Source organism: Salvelinus namaycush, unplaced genomic scaffold, assembly GCF_016432855.1.
Source record: "Salvelinus namaycush isolate Seneca unplaced genomic scaffold, SaNama_1.0 Scaffold182, whole genome shotgun sequence".
Lineage (NCBI taxonomy): Eukaryota > Metazoa > Chordata > Actinopteri > Salmoniformes > Salmonidae > Salvelinus > Salvelinus namaycush.
In genome coordinates this window covers 20,484-40,465 of record NW_024058586.1, presented here as the reverse complement: position 1 = coordinate 40,465, position 19,982 = coordinate 20,484, and the positions used below count along the sequence as shown (strand labels likewise).

The 19,982-nt window shown below is 43.2% G+C and overlaps 1 protein-coding gene across 2 annotated transcripts in view; it reads left to right on the top strand.

Annotated features, from left to right (window-relative positions):
• The window catches only part of flna (filamin A, alpha (actin binding protein 280)), a 94,161-nt gene extending 83,985 nt beyond the window's left edge, over positions 1-10,176 (top strand). The window contains exons 42-48 of one of the 2 annotated variants that reach the window (XM_038983690.1): positions 65-202; positions 600-715; positions 1,237-1,369; positions 7,557-7,733; positions 7,962-8,180; positions 8,293-8,490; positions 8,914-10,176. In XM_038983690.1, coding sequence (XP_038839618.1) covers positions 65-202; positions 600-715; positions 1,237-1,369; positions 7,557-7,733; positions 7,962-8,180; positions 8,293-8,490; positions 8,914-9,098 — 1,166 coding nt within the window. In that variant the 3' untranslated portion in view covers positions 9,099-10,176. The remainder of the gene's footprint in view (positions 1-64; positions 203-599; positions 716-1,236; positions 1,370-7,556; positions 7,734-7,961; positions 8,181-8,292; positions 8,491-8,913) is intronic. The other variant, XM_038983691.1, reaches the window with a different exon arrangement.
• Positions 10,177-19,982: the final 9,806 nt, after the last annotated feature.

Genomic DNA, 19,982 nt, shown 5'->3' with positions numbered 1-19,982 from the left:
GTGCTGATCCGTGTGTGTGTGCTGATCCGTGTGTGTGTGTGTGCTGATCCGTGTGTGTGTGTAGCTGAGTTCAGTATCTGGACGCGGGAGGCAGGTGCAGGGGGTCTCAGCATCGCGGTGGAGGGGCCCAGTAAAGCAGAGATCACCTTCGAGGACCGCAAGGACGGATCCAGTGGAGTATCCTACATGGTCCAGGAGTCAGGTGTGTTGAGAATGGTAACGACTATCTAACCACCTGGTGATACTCGTCCTCCTTATAAGCATTATTATCAACATTAGCGTTCTTATTAAGAAGAGGTGTGTGTAACGAAGTTCACTTCCCAGCTTGACATGTCTCCACTCGCGCTATTGAATTGGTACGTTTTCTACAGCGTAATTAGCTAAGATGTTGTCAGGCAGACGGTCAGCTGTGTTTGAGGCCGAGGATCCGCCATCGAGTACCGGGCTTGTGGAAGGAAGCTACACAGTTAGTCAGCACAGTGATGCCTGTTACACCTGTGTTTGAGGCCGAGGATCCGCCATCGAGTACCGTTAAGGGCTTGTGGAAGGAAGCTACACAGTTAGTCAGCACAGTGATGCCTGTTACACCTGTGTTGCAGGAGACTATGAGGTGTCTATCCGTTTCAACGAGGAGCACATCCCTGACAGTCCCTTCGTGGTTCCCGTGGCGTCGCCCTCTGATGACGCCAGACGACTCACTGTTGCCAGTCTTCAGGTGAGGCTCGGAGACACACACACCCACACACCCAGGACTACACTACCCACAACGCAGCAGCAGCAGCCTGTGGGGGGATATTGTGTAGCTAGTGTTTTACGGGATGGTGTGTGTAGGCACAGCAATTTCTGAACATCTTCCTAGGTCAGTCATTAGTCAGTCACTCACAGGGTCAGAGGTCAGGTCGTGCTGCTGCTGCTGCTGCTGTTGTTGGGAAGTGCAAGGGTTTGTGGGAAACTAAAGGACCGTGTGTTTCTCGTGCCTCGTTCTAAAGGCTCACAACAGTCCCCTTCCTCCTACTCCCTTCCCATCATCCACCAGGCACTAAAGGGTTAAAGAGGTTACAACGGGCCAGTTTCTGTCATCCTCTTTTCTGTCCTGTTGTTCACCTCTCTGACTCTCCTCTTTACCCCTGTTAGCTGCCTCCAGGTACGTTTGAGTGTGTTATTATGTTGAGCATGTGATAGTGTTGACAGATTGATGTGTGTCGTCGTTGAGTTGTGAGTTATATATCTGAGCAGGAGTCCGGGTTGAAGGTCAATCACCCAGCATCCTTTGCTGTGAGCTTGAACGGAGCGAAGGGACAGATCGACGCTAAAGTCCACAGCCCATCTGGAGCCCTGGAGGGCTGCTGTGTTACTGAGCTAGACCAGGGTAACTACTACCACACAATACTACAATATACTACACAATACTATACTTTACTATACTACACTGTGTTACTGAGCTAGACCAGGGTAACTACTACCACACAATACTACAATATACTACACAATACTATACTTTACTATACTACACTGTGTTACTGAGCTAGACCAGGGTAACTACTACCACACAATACTACAATATACTACACAATACTACACTTTACTATACTACACTGTGTTACTGAGCTAGACCAGGGTAACTACTACCACACAATACTACAATATACTACACAATACTATACTGTGTTACTGAGCTAGACCAGGGTAACTACTACCACACAATACTACAATATACTATACTGTGTTACTGAGCTAGACCAGGGTAACTACTACCACACAATACTACAATATACTACACAATACTACACTTTACTATACTACACTGTGTTACTGAGCTAGACCAGGGTAACTACTACCACACAATACTACAATATACTACACAATACTACACTTTACTATACTACACTGTGTTACTGAGCTAGACCAGGGTAACTACTACCACACAATACTACAATATACTACACAATACTATACTGTGTTACTGAGCTAGACCAGGGTAACTACTACCACACAATACTACAATATACTACACAATACTATACTGTGTTACTGAGCTAGACCAGGGTAACTACTACCACACAATACTACAATATACTACACTGTGTTACTGAGCTAGACCAGGGTAACTACTACCACACAATACTACAATATACTACACAATACTATACTACACTGTTACTGAGCTAGACCAGGGTAACTACTACCACACAATACCACAATATACTACACAATACTATACTACACTGTGTTACTGAGCTAGACCAGGGTAACTACTACCACACAATACTACAATATACTACACAATACTACACTTTACTATACTACACTGTGTTACTGAGCTAGACCAGGGTAACTACTACCACACAATACTACAATATACTACACAATACTATACTGTGTTACTGAGCTAGACCAGGGTAACTACTACCACACAATACTACAATATACTATACTACACTGTGTTACTGAGCTAGACCAGGGTAACTACTACCACACAATACTACAATATACTACACAAACCTATACTTTACTATACTACACTGTGTTACTGAGCTAGACCAAGGTAACTACTACCACACAATACTACAATATACTACACAATACTATACTGTGTTACTGAGCTAGACCAGGGTAACTACTACCACACAATACTACAATATACTACACAATACTATACTGTGTTACTGAGCTAGACCAGGGTAACTACTACCACACAATACTACAATATACTACACAATACTATACTGTGTTACTGAGCTAGACCAGGGTAACTACTACCACACAATACTACAATATACTATACTACACTGTGTTACTGAGCTAGACCAGGGTAACTACTACCACACAATACTACAATATACTACACAATACTATACTACACTGTGTTACTGAGCTAGACCAGGGTAACTACTACCACACAATACTACAATATACTACACAATACTATACTACACTGTGTTACTGAGCTAGACCAGGGTAACTACTACCACACAATACTACAATATACTACACAATACTATAATACACTGTTACTGAGCTAGACCAGGGTAACTACTACCACACAATACTACAATATACTACACAATACTATACTACACTGTTACTGAGCTAGACCAGGGTAACTACTACCACACAATACTACAATATACTACACAATACTATACTACACTGTGTTACTGAGCTAGACCAGGGTAACTACTACTACTCAATACTAACACACTACTACTACTACTACACAATAATACTGCACGGTACTCCTACACTGATATTACTATTCAATAGGGAAAGGGGGATACCTAGTCAGTCGTACAACAAAGGGGGATACCTAGTCAGTCGTACAACAAAGGGGGATACCTAGTCAGTTGTACAACAGAAAGGGGGATACCTAGTCAGTCGTACAACAGAAAGGGGGATACCTAGTCAGTCGTACAACAGAAAGGGGGATACCTAGTCAGTCGTACAACAGAAAGGGGGGTACCTAGTCAGTCGTACAACAGAAAGGGGGATACCTAGTCAGTCGTACAACAGAAAGGGGGATACCTAGTCAGTCGTACAACAGAAAGGGGGATACCTAGTCAGTCGTACAACAGAAAGGGAAAGGGGGATACCTAGTCAGCTGTACAACAGAAAGGGAAAGGGGGATACCTAGTCAGTCGTACAACAGAAAGGGGGATACCTAGTCAGTCGTACAACAGAAAGGGGGGATACCTAGTCAGTCGTACAACAGAAAGGGGGATACCTAGTCAGTCGTACAACAGAAAGGGGGATACCTAGTCAGTCGTACAACAGAAAGGGGGATACCTAGTCAGTCGTACAACAGAAAGGGGGATACCTAGTCAGTCGTACAACAGAAAGGGGGATACCTAGATACCTAGTCAGTCGTACAACAGAAAGGGGGATACCTAGTCAGTCGTACAACAGAAAGGGAAAGGGGGATACCTAGTCAGCTGTACAACAGAAAGGGAAAGGGGGATACCTAGTCAGTCGTACAACAAAGGGGGATACCTAGTCAGTCGTACAACAGAAAGGGGGGATACCTAGTCAGTCGTACAACAGAAAGGGGGGATACCTAGTCAGTCGTACAACAGAAAGGGGGGATACCTAGTCAGTTGTACAACAGAAAGGGAAAGGGGGATACCTAGTCAGTTGTACAACAGAAAGGGGGATACCTAGTCAGTTGTATAACAGAAAGGGGGGATACCTAGTCAGTCGTACAACAGAAAGGGGGATACCTAGTCAGTCGTACAACAGAAAGGGGGATACCTAGTCAGTCGTACAACAGAAAGGGGGATACCTAGTCAGTCGTACAACAGAAAGGGGGGATACCTAGTCAGTCGTACAACAGAAAGGGGGGATACCTAGTCAGTCGTACAACAGAAAGGGAAAGGGGGATACCTAGTCAGTTGTACAACAGAAAGGGGGGATACCTAGTCAGTCGTACAACAGAAAGGGAAAGGGGGATACCTAGTCAGTTGTACAACAGAAAGGGGGGATACCTAGTCAGTTGTATAACAGAAAGGGGGATACCTAGTCAGTCGTACAACAGAAAGGGGGGATACCTAGTCAGTTGTACAACAGAAAGGGGGGATACCTAGTCAGTTGTACAACAGAAAGGGGGGATACCTAGTCAGTTGTACAACAGAAAGGGGGGATACCTAGTCAGTTGTACAACAGAAAGGGGGGATACCTAGTCAGTTGTACAACAGAAAGGGGGATACCTAGTCAGTTGTACAACAGAAAGGGAAAGGGGGGATACCTAGTCAGTCGTACAACAGAAAGGGAAAGGGGGATACCTAGTCAGTTGTATAACAGAAAGGGGGATACCTAGTCAGTTGTACAACAGAAAGGGAAAGGGGGGATACCTAGTCAGTTGTACAACAGAAAGGGAAAGGGGGATACCTAGTCAGTTGTATAACAGAAAGGGGGGATACCTAGTCAGTTGTACAACAGAAAGGGGGATACCTAGTCAGTCGTACAACAGAAAGGGGGATACCTAGTCAGTCGTACAACAGAAAGGGGGATACCTAGTCAGTCGTACAACAGAAAGGGGGGATACCTAGTCAGTCGTACAACAGAAAGGGGGGATACCTAGTCAGTCGTACAACAGAAAGGGGGGATACCTAGTCAGTTGTACAACAGAAAGGGGGGATACCTAGTCAGTTGTATAACAGAAAGGGGGATACCTAGTCAGTCGTACAACAGAAAGGGGGGATACCTAGTCAGTTGTACAACAGAAAGGGGGGATACCTAGTCAGTTGTATAACAGAAAGGGGGATACCTAGTCAGTCGTACAACAGAAAGGGGGGATACCTAGTCAGTTGTACAACAGAAAGGGGGGATACCTAGTCAGTTGTACAACAGAAAGGGGGGATACCTAGTCAGTTGTACAACAGAAAGGGGGATACCTAGTCAGTTGTACAACAGAAAGGGAAAGGGGGGATACCTAGTCAGTCGTACAACAGAAAGGGAAAGGGGGATACCTAGTCAGTTGTATAACAGAAAGGGGGATACCTAGTCAGTTGTACAACAGAAAGGGAAAGGGGGGATACCTAGTCAGTTGTACAACAGAAAGGGAAAGGGGGATACCTAGTCAGTTGTACAACAGAAAGGGGGGATACCTAGTCAGTTGTACAACAGAAAGGGGGGATACCTAGTCAGTTGTATAACAGAAAGGGGGATACCTAGTCAGTCGTACAACAGAAAGGGGGGATACCTAGTCAGTTGTACAACAGAAAGGGGGGATACCTAGTCAGTTGTACAACAGAAAGGGGGATACCTAGTCAGTTGTACAACAGAAAGGGAAAGGGGGGATACCTAGTCAGTTGTACAACAGAAAGGGAAAGGGGGATACCTAGTCAGTCGTACAACAGAAAGGGGGATACCTAGTCAGTCGTACAACAGAAAGGGGGATACCTAGTCAGTCGTACAACAGAAAGGGGGGATACCTAGTCAGTCGTACAACAGAAAGGGGGGATACCTAGTCAGTCGTACAACAGAAAGGGGGGATACCTAGTCAGTCGTACAACAGAAAGGGGGGATACCTAGTCAGTCGTACAACAGAAAGGGGGATACCTAGTCAGTTGTACAACAAAGGGGGGATACCTAGTCAGTTGTACAACAGAAAGGGGGATACCTAGTCAGTCGTACAACAGAAAGGGGGGATACCTAGTCAGTTGTACAACAGAAAGGGGGGATACCTAGTCAGTTGTACAACAGAAAGGGGGGATACCTAGTCAGTCGTACAACAGAAAGGGGGGATACCTAGTCAGTCGTACAACAGAAAGGGGGGATACCTAGTCAGTCGTACAACAGAAAGGGGGGATACCTAGTCAGTCGTACAACAGAAAGGGGGGATACCTAGTCAGTCGTACAACAGAAAGGGGGGATACCTAGTCAGTCGTACAACAGAAAGGGGGGATACCTAGTCAGTCGTACAACAGAAAGGGGGGATACCTAGTCAGTCGTACAACAGAAAGGGGGGATACCTAGTCAGTCGTACAACAGAAAGGGGGGATACCTAGTCAGTCGTACAACAGAAAGGGGGGATACCTAGTCAGTCGTACAACAGAAAGGGGGGATACCTAGTCAGTCGTACAACAGAAAGGGGGGATACCTAGTCAGTCGTACAACAGAAAGGGGGGATACCTAGTCAGTCGTACAACAGAAAGGGGGGATACCTAGTCAGTCGTACAACAGAAAGGGGGGATACCTAGTCAGTCGTACAACAGAAAGGGGGGATACCTAGTCAGTCGTACAACAGAAAGGGGGGATACCTAGTCAGTCGTACAACAGAAAGGGGGGATACCTAGTCAGTCGTACAACAGAAAGGGGGATACCTAGTCAGTCGTACAACAGAAAGGGGGGATACCTAGTCAGTCGTACAACAGAAAGGGGGGATACCTAGTCAGTCGTACAACAGAAAGGGGGGATACCTAGTCAGTTGTACAACAGAAAGGGGGGATACCTAGTCAGTTGTACAACAGAAAGGGGGATACCTAGTCAGTCGTACAACAGAAAGGGGGATACCTAGTCAGTTGTACAACAGAAAGGGAAAGGGGGGATACCTAGTCAGTTGTACAACAGAAAGGGAAAGGGGGATACCTAGTCAGTTGTACAACAGAAAGGGAAAGGGGGATACCTAGTCAGTCGTACAACAGAAAGGGGGATACCTAGTCAGTCGTACAACAGAAAGGGGGGATACCTAGTCAGTCGTACAACAGAAATGTGTCTTCCTCATTTAACCCCTCTGAATCAGAGCGGTGCGGGGGACTGCCTTAATCAACATCCGTGTCTTAACCCACTGTTCCCCGGGCGCTGAACTGCCTTGCTCAGGGGCAGAACGACAGATTTTTACTACACAATACTAATACGCTACACACTAATACTACATTAAACAATACTACACAATTTACATGGCTATTACACAATACTATTATACACTGCGACACAACAATAATACTACTACTACACAATACTACTACTACTGCACAATACTACTACATTACTCTACTACTACACCAATACACAGTACTACTACGTTACACTACTAAGCAGTAAAATCTCTCTCTCTCTAGATAAGTATGCTGTCCGATTCATTCCCAGAGAGAACGGTCTGTATCTGATCGATGTGAAGTTCAACGGCAGTCATATCCCCGGCAGTCCCTTCAAGATCAGGGTCGGGGAGACAGGACAGGCTGGAGACCCAGGCATGGTGACCGCATACGGAGCTGGATTAGAGGGAGGAACCACTGGTACGATTGACGAGGAGGAGGAGGGTGTTACAACCCTGGGTTTCAAATCATTTATCTGTGCCTGTTTGAGCTTAGCTGGCTCAATAAGCCAATATAATAAGTCTCAAAATGACATGCCCTGCCTGTCTGACACTCCAGGCATACTAAAGCAAAGCTCAAATGATTTGACACCTGGGTCTAATGTGTTGATGTGTTCTCATCTGTAGTTATGTATAACTCCCTCTGCAGGTACAGCCTGTGAGTTCGTGGTTAACACCAGTAAGGCGGGCCCCGGGGCACTGGCGGTGACCATCGACGGCCCCTCCAAGGTGAAGATGGACTGTGTTGAGTGTCCGGAGGGTTACAAGGTGACCTACGCCCCCATGGCTCCAGGAAACTACTTGATCTCCATCAGATACGGAGGACCTTACCACATCGTAGGATCCCCTTTCAAGGCTAAGATCACTGGTGAGGGACCTGGACACATACGCCAGGCTGTACACGTGTATGAACAATGGAGATGTCAGGGAAACGGAACATCAAGCCTCACTCTGACCTCTAACCTCTCTCTCTCCTCCAGGCTCCAAGCTGGTCAGTAGCCATAGTAACCACGAGACGTCCAGTGTCATGGTCGACCCCGTGACTCGCCAGGTTAGCTCTTCCCACCAGGGAGCTCCCAGCCAATCGGACGCCAGCTGTGTGACAGCCAAGGGGCTCGGTCTATCAAAGGGTTTCATCGACCAGAAGAACATCTTCAGCGTGGACTGCAGCAAAGCAGGTGTGTGTTTGGTCTCGGGGTGTGTGTGTGTTTGGTCTCGGGGGGGGGGGGGGTGTGTGTTTGGTCTCGGGGGGGGGGGGGGTGTGTGTTTGGTCTCGGGGGGGGGTGTGTGTTTGGTCTCGGGGGGGGTGTGTTTGGTCTCGGGGGGGGGGGGGGGGTGTGTTTGGTCTCGGGGTGTGTGTGTGTTTGGTCTCGGGGGGGGGGGGGGGGGGGTGTGTGTGTTTGGTCTCGGGGGGGGGGGGTGTGTGTTTGGTCTCGGGGGGGGGGGGTGTGTGTTTGGTCTCGGGGGGGGGGGGTGTGTGTGTTTGGTCTCGGGGGGGGGGGGGGGGGGGGGTTTGGTCTCGGGGGGGGGGGGGGGTGTAGTCTGTGGTGTCTGACTCTTTCTCGGTTATAGTGTGTGTATTAACACTGTCCTCCCTCCAGGTCGTAACATGCTGTTGGTGGGTGTGGACGGGCCCAGGGTTCCCTGTGAGGAGGTTCTGGTGAAGCATCTTGGGAACCGTGTCTATAACATCAGCTACCAGCTCAAGGAGAAGGGAGAGTACATCCTGGTAGTGAAGTGGGGAGAACAACACATCCCTGGCAGCCCCTACCACATCACTGTCTAGACCAATCAGATTCAACTCCATTACTGTCTAGAGGCCAATGACAAATCAGAACCCTCCAAACTAGCCCTTTGTCTTCATCGCAATCAGAGATTACAACTTTCTAAACTCATTCACCATAACCCAAACAATAATGCATAAACACTGAATATTCCTCTCCTCCTCATCACTATCATCCCTTCTCCCTCCCCTCCCCATCATAATCACCTCCCCTCACCTATCATAATCATCCAGTCTCCCACCTCCCCTCCCCTCACCTATCATAATCAATAGTAGTCATAGAGAGGGGAAACATGCACCTTTTTATTACTGTAAAATAGCTTAGCAACATGTACCTTCCTTTCCCCACGCAGTGTTTAGCTGTGGGCTAGTGTTAGCCTAGCCTAGCGGTATAGGGGTTAGCCTAGCGGAGCATAGTATATTGGTAATGAGAATAGCCTACTGCTAGTCCAGTGTGTTCATAATGCTAATTCTAAAATGTTTAAGGGAAAGAATGATACCTAGTCAGTTAAGCTGCTGCTATTGTGGCCTGGTGTTAGCTCGTCTCAACCATAACAATAATGAAAGTGCCTAATAGGTTAATAACTGTTAGTATAGGGGTTATGACTAGTACGTTAGTAATGATAGAGTAGCCGGCCCCAATCACTTCACACACACTGCTACTGCACTGGTTTTAAAGGTGCAACTAACACCACTGCAGCGACTGACCCAGTTAGAACTGCATCTTACAGCATATTGACTAGCATCAAAGTATTAATAACTAGTGTCACTAGTAGTATGAATAACTGTAGTGTGGAAGTGATGTCTAGTATTGAATAGAAACTGTCACGGTAGTAACTAATATTACTAGCGGTGAATACGACTAGAGGAAAGTGCTGGGTGGAGAGATGACTACTTGGAGTGATGAGCAAAATAAAGAACAAATGTTGCTTTGTGTTCCTGCTAAATGTTCTAACCCCTCCCCCCGCTATTTAGCTTTGTTACGCAGTATTCCAGAACAAAATAACCTTGTCTGTTAAAGGGCTTTAAAGTGTTGTAAGACAGTATTTTGACCCACAATAAAGATTGTCTTGAAGGATCTCTGTCAAGCTCAATGTGGTTCTTCTTATCCTTCGATCGTGCACCGACTCCGGAGATCCATTTGTGTTATTTCATAGTTTTTAATGTTTTCACTATTATTCTATAATGTAGAAAATAGTAAAAAATTAAGAAAAACCCTTGAATGAGTAGGTATTCTAAAACTTTTGACCGGTACTGTAGATCACACACTACAGAGTTCCTCACGGAGTTCCCTGAATTCCTATCGGACCTTGTAGTCCAATTTTTGGTGACTTCAATATTTACATGGAAAAGTCCACAGACCCACTCCAAAAGGCTTTAGGAGCCATCGTCAACTCAGTGGGTTTTGTCCAACATGTCTCCCTACCTACTCATTGCCACAGTCACACTCTGGACCTAGTTTTGTCCCGTGGAATAAATATTGTGGATCTTATTGTTTTTTCTCATAATCCTGGACTAGCGGACCACCATCTTATGTTTGCAATCGCAACAAATAATCTGCTCAGACCCCAACCAAGGATCATCAAAAGCTGTGCCATAAATTCTCAGACAATCCAAAGATTCATAGATCTTTTGGTTGTCCAGACTCCCTTCAGCTACCCAAGGATGTTTGAGTACAAAACTAATTTAACCACCTGAGGATCTAAATGTTACCTTGCGCAATACCCTAGATGCAGTAGCACCCCTAAAAACAAAAAACATTTGTCACAAGAAATTTGGTCCCTGGTATACAGAAAATACCAGAGTCCTGAAGCAAGCTTCCAGAAAATTGGAAGGGAAATGGCGTTCCACCATACTGGAAGTCTTCCGACTAGCTTGGAAAGACGATACCGTGCAATATCGAAGAGCCCTCACTGCTGCTCGATCATCCTATTTTTCCAACTTAATTGAGGAGAATAAGAACAATCCAAAATTTATTTTTTTATACTGTCGCAAAGCTAACTAAAAAGCACCATTCCCCAAGAGAGGATGGCTTAATAATAAAACCACTCTTGAAACAGCCAAAACTTGACCCAGAATGTTTTTTTTTTTTTTTTTACGATTGGCCTATATTGAATCTTTCATTCCTCTCCAATTTTTTGGGGGCCTTCCTGAAGACGATGTATACAAAATGCTTCAGTCTGGTTTTTGACCCATCATAGCACTGCACACATGAAGGTGGTAAATGACCTTTTAATGGCGTCAGACCGAGGCTCTGCATCCGTCCTCGTGCTACTAGACCTTAGTGCTGCTTTTGATACCATTGATTGTGACAATCTTTTGGAGAGATTGGAAACCCAAATTGGTCTACATGGACAAGTTTTGGCCTGGTTTAGATCTTATCTGTTGGAAAGATATGTTCATCTCTGTGGATGGTTTGTCCTCTGACAAATCAATGGTAAGTTTCGGTGTTCCTCAAGGTTCAGTTTTAGGACCACTATTGTTTTCACTATATATTCTACCTCTTGGTGATGTCATTTGGAAACACAATGTCAACTTTCACTGCTATGCAGAGGACACACAGCTGTACATTTTGATGAAATATGGTGAAGCCCCAAAATTGCCCTTCCTGGAAGCCTGTGTTTCAGACATAAGGCATAAAATATTTTACTTTTAAAATTTGACAAAACAAACACCTGTTGGAGCTGATAATTAATCTGGATTGTTTTAGTCGTCTCAAATAAAACTGAAGGACCTTTGCGTTACTCTGTACCCTGATCTCTCGTTTGGACGAACATATTAATAATATTTCAAGGACAGCTTTTTAAAATGTTCGTAAAATTGAAAAAAATCGCAAACTTAAAAAAATATATGCTTTTGTCACTTCTAGATTAGACTACAACAATGCTCTACTTTCCGGCTACCCGGATAAAGCACTAAACTTCAGTTAGAGCTTAACACGGCTGCTAGAATCCTGACTAGAATCAAAAATGTGATCATATTACTCCAGTGCTAGCCTCTCTACACTGGCTTCCTGTCAAGGCAAGGGCTGATTTCAAGGTTTTACTGCTAACCTACAAAGCGTTACATGGGCTTGCTCCTACCTATCTTTCCGATTTGGTCCTGCCGTACATACCTACACGTACGCTACGGTCACAAGACGCAGGCCTCCTAATTGTCCCTATAATTTCTAAGCAAACAGCTGGAGGCAGGGCTTTCTCCTATAAAGCTAAATGTTTAAGAAATTGTCTGCCTATCCATGTGAGAGACGCAGACTCTGTCTCGACTATTAAGTCTTTATTGAAGACTCATCTCTTCAGTAGGTCCTATGATTGAGTGTAGTCTGGCCCAGGGGTGCGAAGGTGCATGGCAAGGCACTGGAGTGACGAACCGCCCTTGCTGTCTCTGCCTGGCCGGTTCCCTCTCTCCACTGAAATTCTCTGACCTTGACCCTATTACAGGTGCTGAGTCACTGGCTTACTGGTGCTCTATCATGCCGTCCCTAGGAGGGGTGCGTCACGAGTGGGTTGAGTCACTGATGTGATCTTCCTGTCTGGTTTTGAGCCCCCTAGGGTTCATGCGGTGGAAGAAATCTTTGTGGGGACTATACTCAGCCTTGTCTCAGGGTAGAAAGTTGGTGGTCTGTTGATATCCCTCTAGTGGTGTGGGGACTATACTCAGCCTTGTCTCAGGGTAGTAAGTTGGTGGTCTGTTGATATCCCTCTAGTGGTGTGGGGACTATACTCAGCCTTGTCTCAGGGTAGTAAGATAGTGATCTGTTGATATCCCTCTAGTGGTGTGGGGACTATACTCAGCCTTGTCTCAGGGTAGTAAGATAGTGATCTGTTGATATCCCTCTAGTGGTGTGGGGACTATACTCAGCCTTGTGTCAGGGTAGTAAGATAGTGATCTGTTGATATCCCTCTAGTGGTGTGGGGACTATACTCAGCCTTGTCTCAGGGTAGTAAGTTAGTGGTCTGTTGATATCCCTCTTGTGGTGTGGGGACTATACTCAGCCTTGTCTCAGGGTAGTAAGTTAGTGGTCTGTTGATATCCCTCTCGTGGTGTGGGGACTATACTCAGCCTTGTCTCAGGGTAGTAAGTTAGTGGTCTGTTGATATCCCTCTAGTGGTGTGGGGACTATACTCAGCCTTGTCTCAGGGTAGTAAGTTGGTGGTCTGTTGATATCCCTCTAGTGGTGTGGGGGCTATACTCAGCCTGGTCTCAGGGTAGTAAGTTGGTGGTCTGTTGATATCCCTCTAGTGGTGTGGGGACTATACTCAGCCTTGTCTCAGGGTAGTAAGTTAGGGGTCTGTTGATATCCCTCTAGTGGTGTGGGGACTATACTCAGCCTTGTCTCAGGGTAGTAAGTTGGTGGTCTGTTGATATCCCTCTAGTGGTGTGGGGACTATACTCAGCCTGGTCTCAGGGTAGTAAGTTAGTGGTCTGTTGATATCTCTCTAGTGGTGTGGGGGCTATACTCAGCCTGGTCTCAGGGTAGTAAGTTGGTGGTCTGTTGATATCCCTCTAGTGGTGTGGGGGCTATACTCAGCCTGGTCTCAGGGTAGTAAGTTGGTGGTCTGTTGATATCCCTCTAGTGGTGTGGGGACTATACTCAGCCTTGTCTCAGGGTAGTACGTTAGTGGTCTGTTGATATCCCTCTAGTGGTGTGGGGACTATACTCAGCCTTGTCTCAGGGTAGCAAGTTAGTGGTCTGTTGATATCCCTCTAGTGGTGTGGGGACTATACTCAGCCTTGTCTCAGGGTAGTAAGTTAGTGGTCTGTTGATATCCCTCTAGTGGTGTGGGGACTATACTCAGCCTTGTCTCAGGGTAGTAAGTTGGTGGTCTGTTGATATCCCTCTAGTGGTGTGGGGACTATACTCAGCCTGGTCTCAGGGTAGTAAGTTAGTGGTCTGTTGATATCTCTCTAGTGGTGTGGGGACTATACTCAGCCTGGTCTCAGGGTAGTAAGTTGGTGGTCTGTTGATATCCCTCTAGTGGTGTGGGGGCTATACTCAGCCTGGTCTCAGGGTAGTAAGTTAGTGGTCTGTTGATATCCCTCTAGTGGTGTGGGGACTATACTCAGCCTTGTCTCAGGGTAGTAAGTTGGTGGTCTGTTGATATCCCTCTAGTGGTGTGGGGGCTATACTCAGCCTGGTCTCAGGGTAGTAAGTTAGTGGTCTGTTGATATCCCTCTAGTGGTGTGGGGACTATACTCAGCCTTGTCTCAGGGTAGTAAGTTGGTGGTCTGTTGATATCCCTCTAGTGGTGTGGGGACTATACTCAGCCTTGTCTCAGGGTAGTAAGTTGGTGGTCTGTTGATATCCCTCTAGTTGTGTGGGGGCTGTGCTTTGGCAAAGTGGGTGGGGTTACAGTTGAAGTCGGAAGTTTACATACACCTTAGCCAAATACGTTTAAACTCAGTTTTTCACAATTCCTGACATTTAATCCTAGTAAAGAATCCCTGTTTTAGGTCAGTTAGGATCACCACTTTATTTTAAGTATGAGAAATGTCAGAATAATATTAGAGAATGATTGATTTATTTCAGCTTTTATTTCTTTCATCACATTCTCAGTGGGTCAGAAGTTTACATACACTCAATTAGTATTTGGTAGCATTGCCTTTAAATTGTTTAACTTGGGTCAAACGTTTCAGGTAGCCTTCCACAAGCTTTCCACAATAAGTTGGGTGAATTTTGGCCCTTTCCTCCTGACAGAGCTGGTGTAACTGAGTCAGGTTTGTAGACCTCCTTGCTCGCACACACTTTTTCAGTTCTGCCCACAAATGTTCTATGGGATTGAGGTCAGGTCTTTTTTTTTTTTTTTTTTTTGGGGTGGATCAGCTTAATATTGCGGAAAGAATGTTGCTTCCAATGTAATTGTCTGCATCATTTCCAATCCCCCATATTTTTTTGGGTAAATATATATATCCATACACGCATGCATACATATATACATATATACATACACATACCTATATAGACATACTTTTTTAAAGAATATACCTTTATTATTATTCCCCGCAACCCTACCACCGCTCCCCCAATTGGAGTAAACTAATAAACACTTCTGCTTTTACCTTCAATTTATACATCTTATACCTATTTTACAGACACAGACTACTTTATAATAGTTCTCTCTTGTTTGTTCTTAGTCCTTCCTCTATTTCTGTTGTCCATCCAATTTTATTTCCACTTGTAACTGTGCTATTTCACAAAAGCTCCGCACCTATACACATTTCACAGATCCCGTATGCCCTACATTGTTTATCTTGTTATTAGTCCCACCCTTCAGTTCCACTCAACCCTTCCCATCTATCTTCCAACATCATCCATTTCGGATTTTTATTTGCCATATATTTTTCAACTGTGCTGTGATGCTTCACAAAAGATTTGAACCTTCCTATTCTCATAGCTTCTACAGATTGTAAATTAAAAATAAACATTTTTGCTAAAATAATTATTATATTATTGATTGATTGACTATGGCTTTTCAAATCCCCCAGTATTGCTATCTGTAGCGTTAGTTCTAGGCAAATGTTGCAATTCTTCAGCCATTCCTGGACCTGTGACCAAAAACGAGCTACATATGGACAATACCAAAATAAATGATCTAATGACTCTGCCTCCTCACAACAGAATCTGCAGAGCTGGGAAGATTGTATACCCCATATATATAACATTCTATTAGTTGCAAGAATTTTGTACAGTAATTTAAATTGAAAAATTCGAAGTTTTGAATCCGGCGTTGTTTTGCGTATCAATTCATAAACCATGTGCCATGGAATGGGGACATCGAAAATCTCTTCCCAACTATTTTGCAATTTATATGGCACAGCTGTCAGTTTTTTGGTCCTTAAATGAAATTGGTATATGTTTTTATTTATCACACTTTTCTTTAACCATTTATGTTCTTTAATACAGGGCCGACATACAAGTTCCTTACTTTTTTCCCCTTCTACTTGCCTCTTCCATTTTTGTGGTAATGCTGCAATTAATTGGTTGTAATTTTGGGTAGAGCAGACATTTCCATATGTCTGTGTTAGCTGCATGTGTGACATAACTCCACCAGTCCTATTTATGATATCATTCACAAAAATTATACCTTTTTTAAACATTTCTTCGATAAATACAGTTTTTTTATCAATTACTATATTTGAATTTAACCACAATATTTGTTGTACTATTTGTTCCGTCCTTTCAGGTGGATTAAACTGAAATTGCAACCAACTTTCTAAGGCTTGTTTAAAAAATAAGGATATTTTGGAGATTATTTCCTTTTCAAACAACCGAAAGTGAGCAGGTGTAATCTGAATAAAGGGGAAAAGGCCCTTCTTGAACATAGGATGAGACATTCGTACCAATTTACTAGAGAACCAGTTTGGATTTAAGTATAACTTTTGTATGACTGATGCCTTTAGTGAGAGGTCTAATGCTTTAACATTTAATAATTTCTGCCCTCCGAATTCATATTCGTTATATAAATAGGCCCTTTTAATTTTATCTGGCTTGCCGTTCCAAATAAAATGGAATATTTTTTGTTCATATAATTTAAAAAGCAGGTCACTAGGTGTAGGCAAAACCATAAGCAAATAGGTAAACTGTGATATGACTAAAGAGTTAATCAGGGTGATTTTTCCACAAATAGACAAGTATTTTCCTTTCCATGGTAGCAAGATCTTATCTATTTTTGCTAACTTTCTATAAAAATTTATTGGAGTGAGATCATTTCTTTCTTTTGGGATTTTTATACCGAGTATGTCCACATCTCCGTCAGACCATTTAATTGGTAAACTACATGGCAATATAAAATGTGTATTTTTTAGTGATCCAATACGTAATATGGTACATTTATCATAATTTGGTTTTAATCCAGAGAGGATAGCAAAGGTATCTAGATCCTCTATGAGGCCGTGGAGAGACTCTAGTTGTGGTTTTAAAAGAAAACATGAATCATCAGCGTACAATGACACCTTAGTTTTTAAGCCACGGATTTCTAATCCATTAATATTAATGTTTGATCTAATTTTAACAGCTAACATTTCGATGGCAATAATAAATAGATATGCCGATAGTGGACAACCTTGTTTTACTCCTCTAGATAGTTTAAAACTTTCTGAGATGTAGCCATTATTTACTATTTTACACCTAGGGTTACTATACATAATTTTAACCCATTTTATAAGAGATTCCCCAAAATTGAAATATTCTAGGCATTTATATATAAACTCCAGTCGTACTTTATCAAAAGCCTTTTCAAAATCAGCTATGAAAACCAGACCTGGTGTCCCCGATATTTCATAGTGTTCTATTGTTTCCAGTACTTGCCTTATATTATCTCCAATGTATCGTCCATGTAAAAAACCTGTCTGATTAGGATGAATAATATCTGACAAAACTTTTTTTATTCTATGCGCCAAGCATTTTGCTAGGATTTTTGCATCACAACACTGAAGTGTAAGAGGTCTCCAATTCTTTAATTGGACTGGATCTTTATATATACCACTTGGGTCCTGTTTCAGTAATAACGATATCAGACCTTCTTGTTGCGTGTCTGATAATCTACCATTTATATAGGAGTGGTTAAAACAAGCTAATAATGGTCCTTTGAGTATATCAAAAAAAGTTTTGTATACTTCCACTGGTATGCCATCCAGCCCTGGAGTTTTCCCATCCTTAAAGGCCCCAATTGCATCAAGCAGTTCCTCCTCTGTAATTTGGCCTTCACATGAGTCTTTCTGTACAGATGTTAATTTTACATTATTAATAGGAAAAAAATCCATACAATTAGTTTCAGTTAGTGGAGATGGAGGAGCCTGAAACGAAAACATATTCTTAAAGTACTTTACTTCCTCTTTCAAAATATCATTTGGTGAATCATGCGTGACTCCATCATTTGTCACAAGTTTTAATACATTTTTTTTGGTAGCATTTCTATATTGAAGATTGAAAAAGAATTTGGTGCATTTTTCCCCATATTCCATCCAGTTCGCTTTATTTTTATAATATATTACACTGGATCTTTCTTGAATAAGTTCCTCCATTTCTTTTTGTTTTTCCTCTAACTTATTCTATGCCTCTATGGTACTGTTTTTATTGCTATCTAATTGTACTGTTAGTCCTTCAATTTCCTTTGTTAATATGGACTCTTTTGATCTAAATTCCCTTTGTTTTATAGATGAGTACTGAATTGCATGGCCTCTAAAGGCACACTTAAAAGTGTCCCATACAATAAGGGGATCTGCTGTACCTATGTTATGTCTGAAAAAGTCAGTTATAAAATCTTCTGTCCTAGTTCTAAACAATTTATCATCTAGTAGACTTTGATTAAATTTCCAATATCCTCGCCCACGTGGAAATTCTGTAAGAGAAATATATATGCCAATTATGTGATGATCCGACCGCATTCTGTCCCCTATCAACACTTTTTTAACTTTTGGTGCCAGAGAGAATGGTATAAGAAAGTAGTCAATACGACTAGCTTGATTCAGCCTCCGCCATGTATATCTCACTAAATCAGGGTATTTAAGTCTCCATATATCCACTAATTCCAATATATCCATGACATTCCTGATTTCCTTAAGTGCCTGAGGGTGATAGTTTGTAGTGTGATTTCCTTTCCGGTCTATAGAGGTATTTAAGACCGTATTAAAATCTCCCACTATAATAATAGAGTCTAGTGTTGCTTGTAGAGTTGATAAATTCTTATATATATTTTCAAAGAAGCTTGGATCATCATTATTCGGACCGTATAGGTTAACAAGCCATATTTGTTTATTGTCCAATAACATATTTAAAATAATCCATCTACCTTGAGGATCTGTTTGGACAATTTGCACATTTGGATCAAAATTATTGTTAATTAAAACCATCACCCTTTTTGAATTTCTTTGCCCATGGGAGAAATATATTTTGCCCCCCCAGTTCTTTTTCCACAAAACTTCATCTAAAACTGTTGAATGGGTTTCCTGTAAACAATAGATATTATAATCCTTCTCTTTTAGCCAGGTAAATACTGATCGTCTTTTCTTATTATCTGCTAAGCCATTACAATTGTAACTGGCTATACTTATTTCACCACTTACCATAATGAGACACACCTTTCATTCTTTTAATCAGAATATATTTTTGTAAACGTACTATTAAAAAGTAACATAATGATTGAGTGTCTATATAGTTGTACCATGATATTTGCATTTCTACTAAGTAAACCTCCAATTGGTCCCTACTATTCCACCCGCTAAAAGGCCTCATCTCGAGATGGCTTGTCATCCCAATGCCCGGTAGACCACCCTCGACCCCCTGTATCCCATAGCCCTGAACCGACTGGGATCCATTCTTTGAAAAGAGCATACAGTGCCATTTACCGAATTGAAGAAGATCAATTACCATATGCATTTCCATTGCCCTCACCTCGATTTGTATTATATATATCTGTGGATCATCCTCTATTGTCCCTAACATCTTTAACTTCTTCCTTCGCAACAGTTGTGGGATACACACATACACCCACACACACTCAGCCCTTACCCCCACACAACCATAAGCTCACTTTCTCAACAATTGCACCATCCCAGAGCCCAACTCAAGATGGGTCATGATTTACAAATGCACTTGCAGTTGCAGCTGCATGAGAAGGCCTGCAAGACCGCACAAAAAATTAGCAAAAATTGAGAGATTTATTTACCATTGTCATATCCTAGATAATGGAGGTCAAATGTACACCTTATTCCTGAAACACCCACAATACGGCCACCCGTCATGACCATGTCCCCACGCATCTCCATGCAGTCCGACTTTGATTTTGTGCCGCCAGGGCCACAATAATATACCCCCTCTCTGAATGTCCGAGTGTGACCCCCTCCCCATGGGTTACTGCAGCTAGTGTTGCCAGCACTGCCACTGCC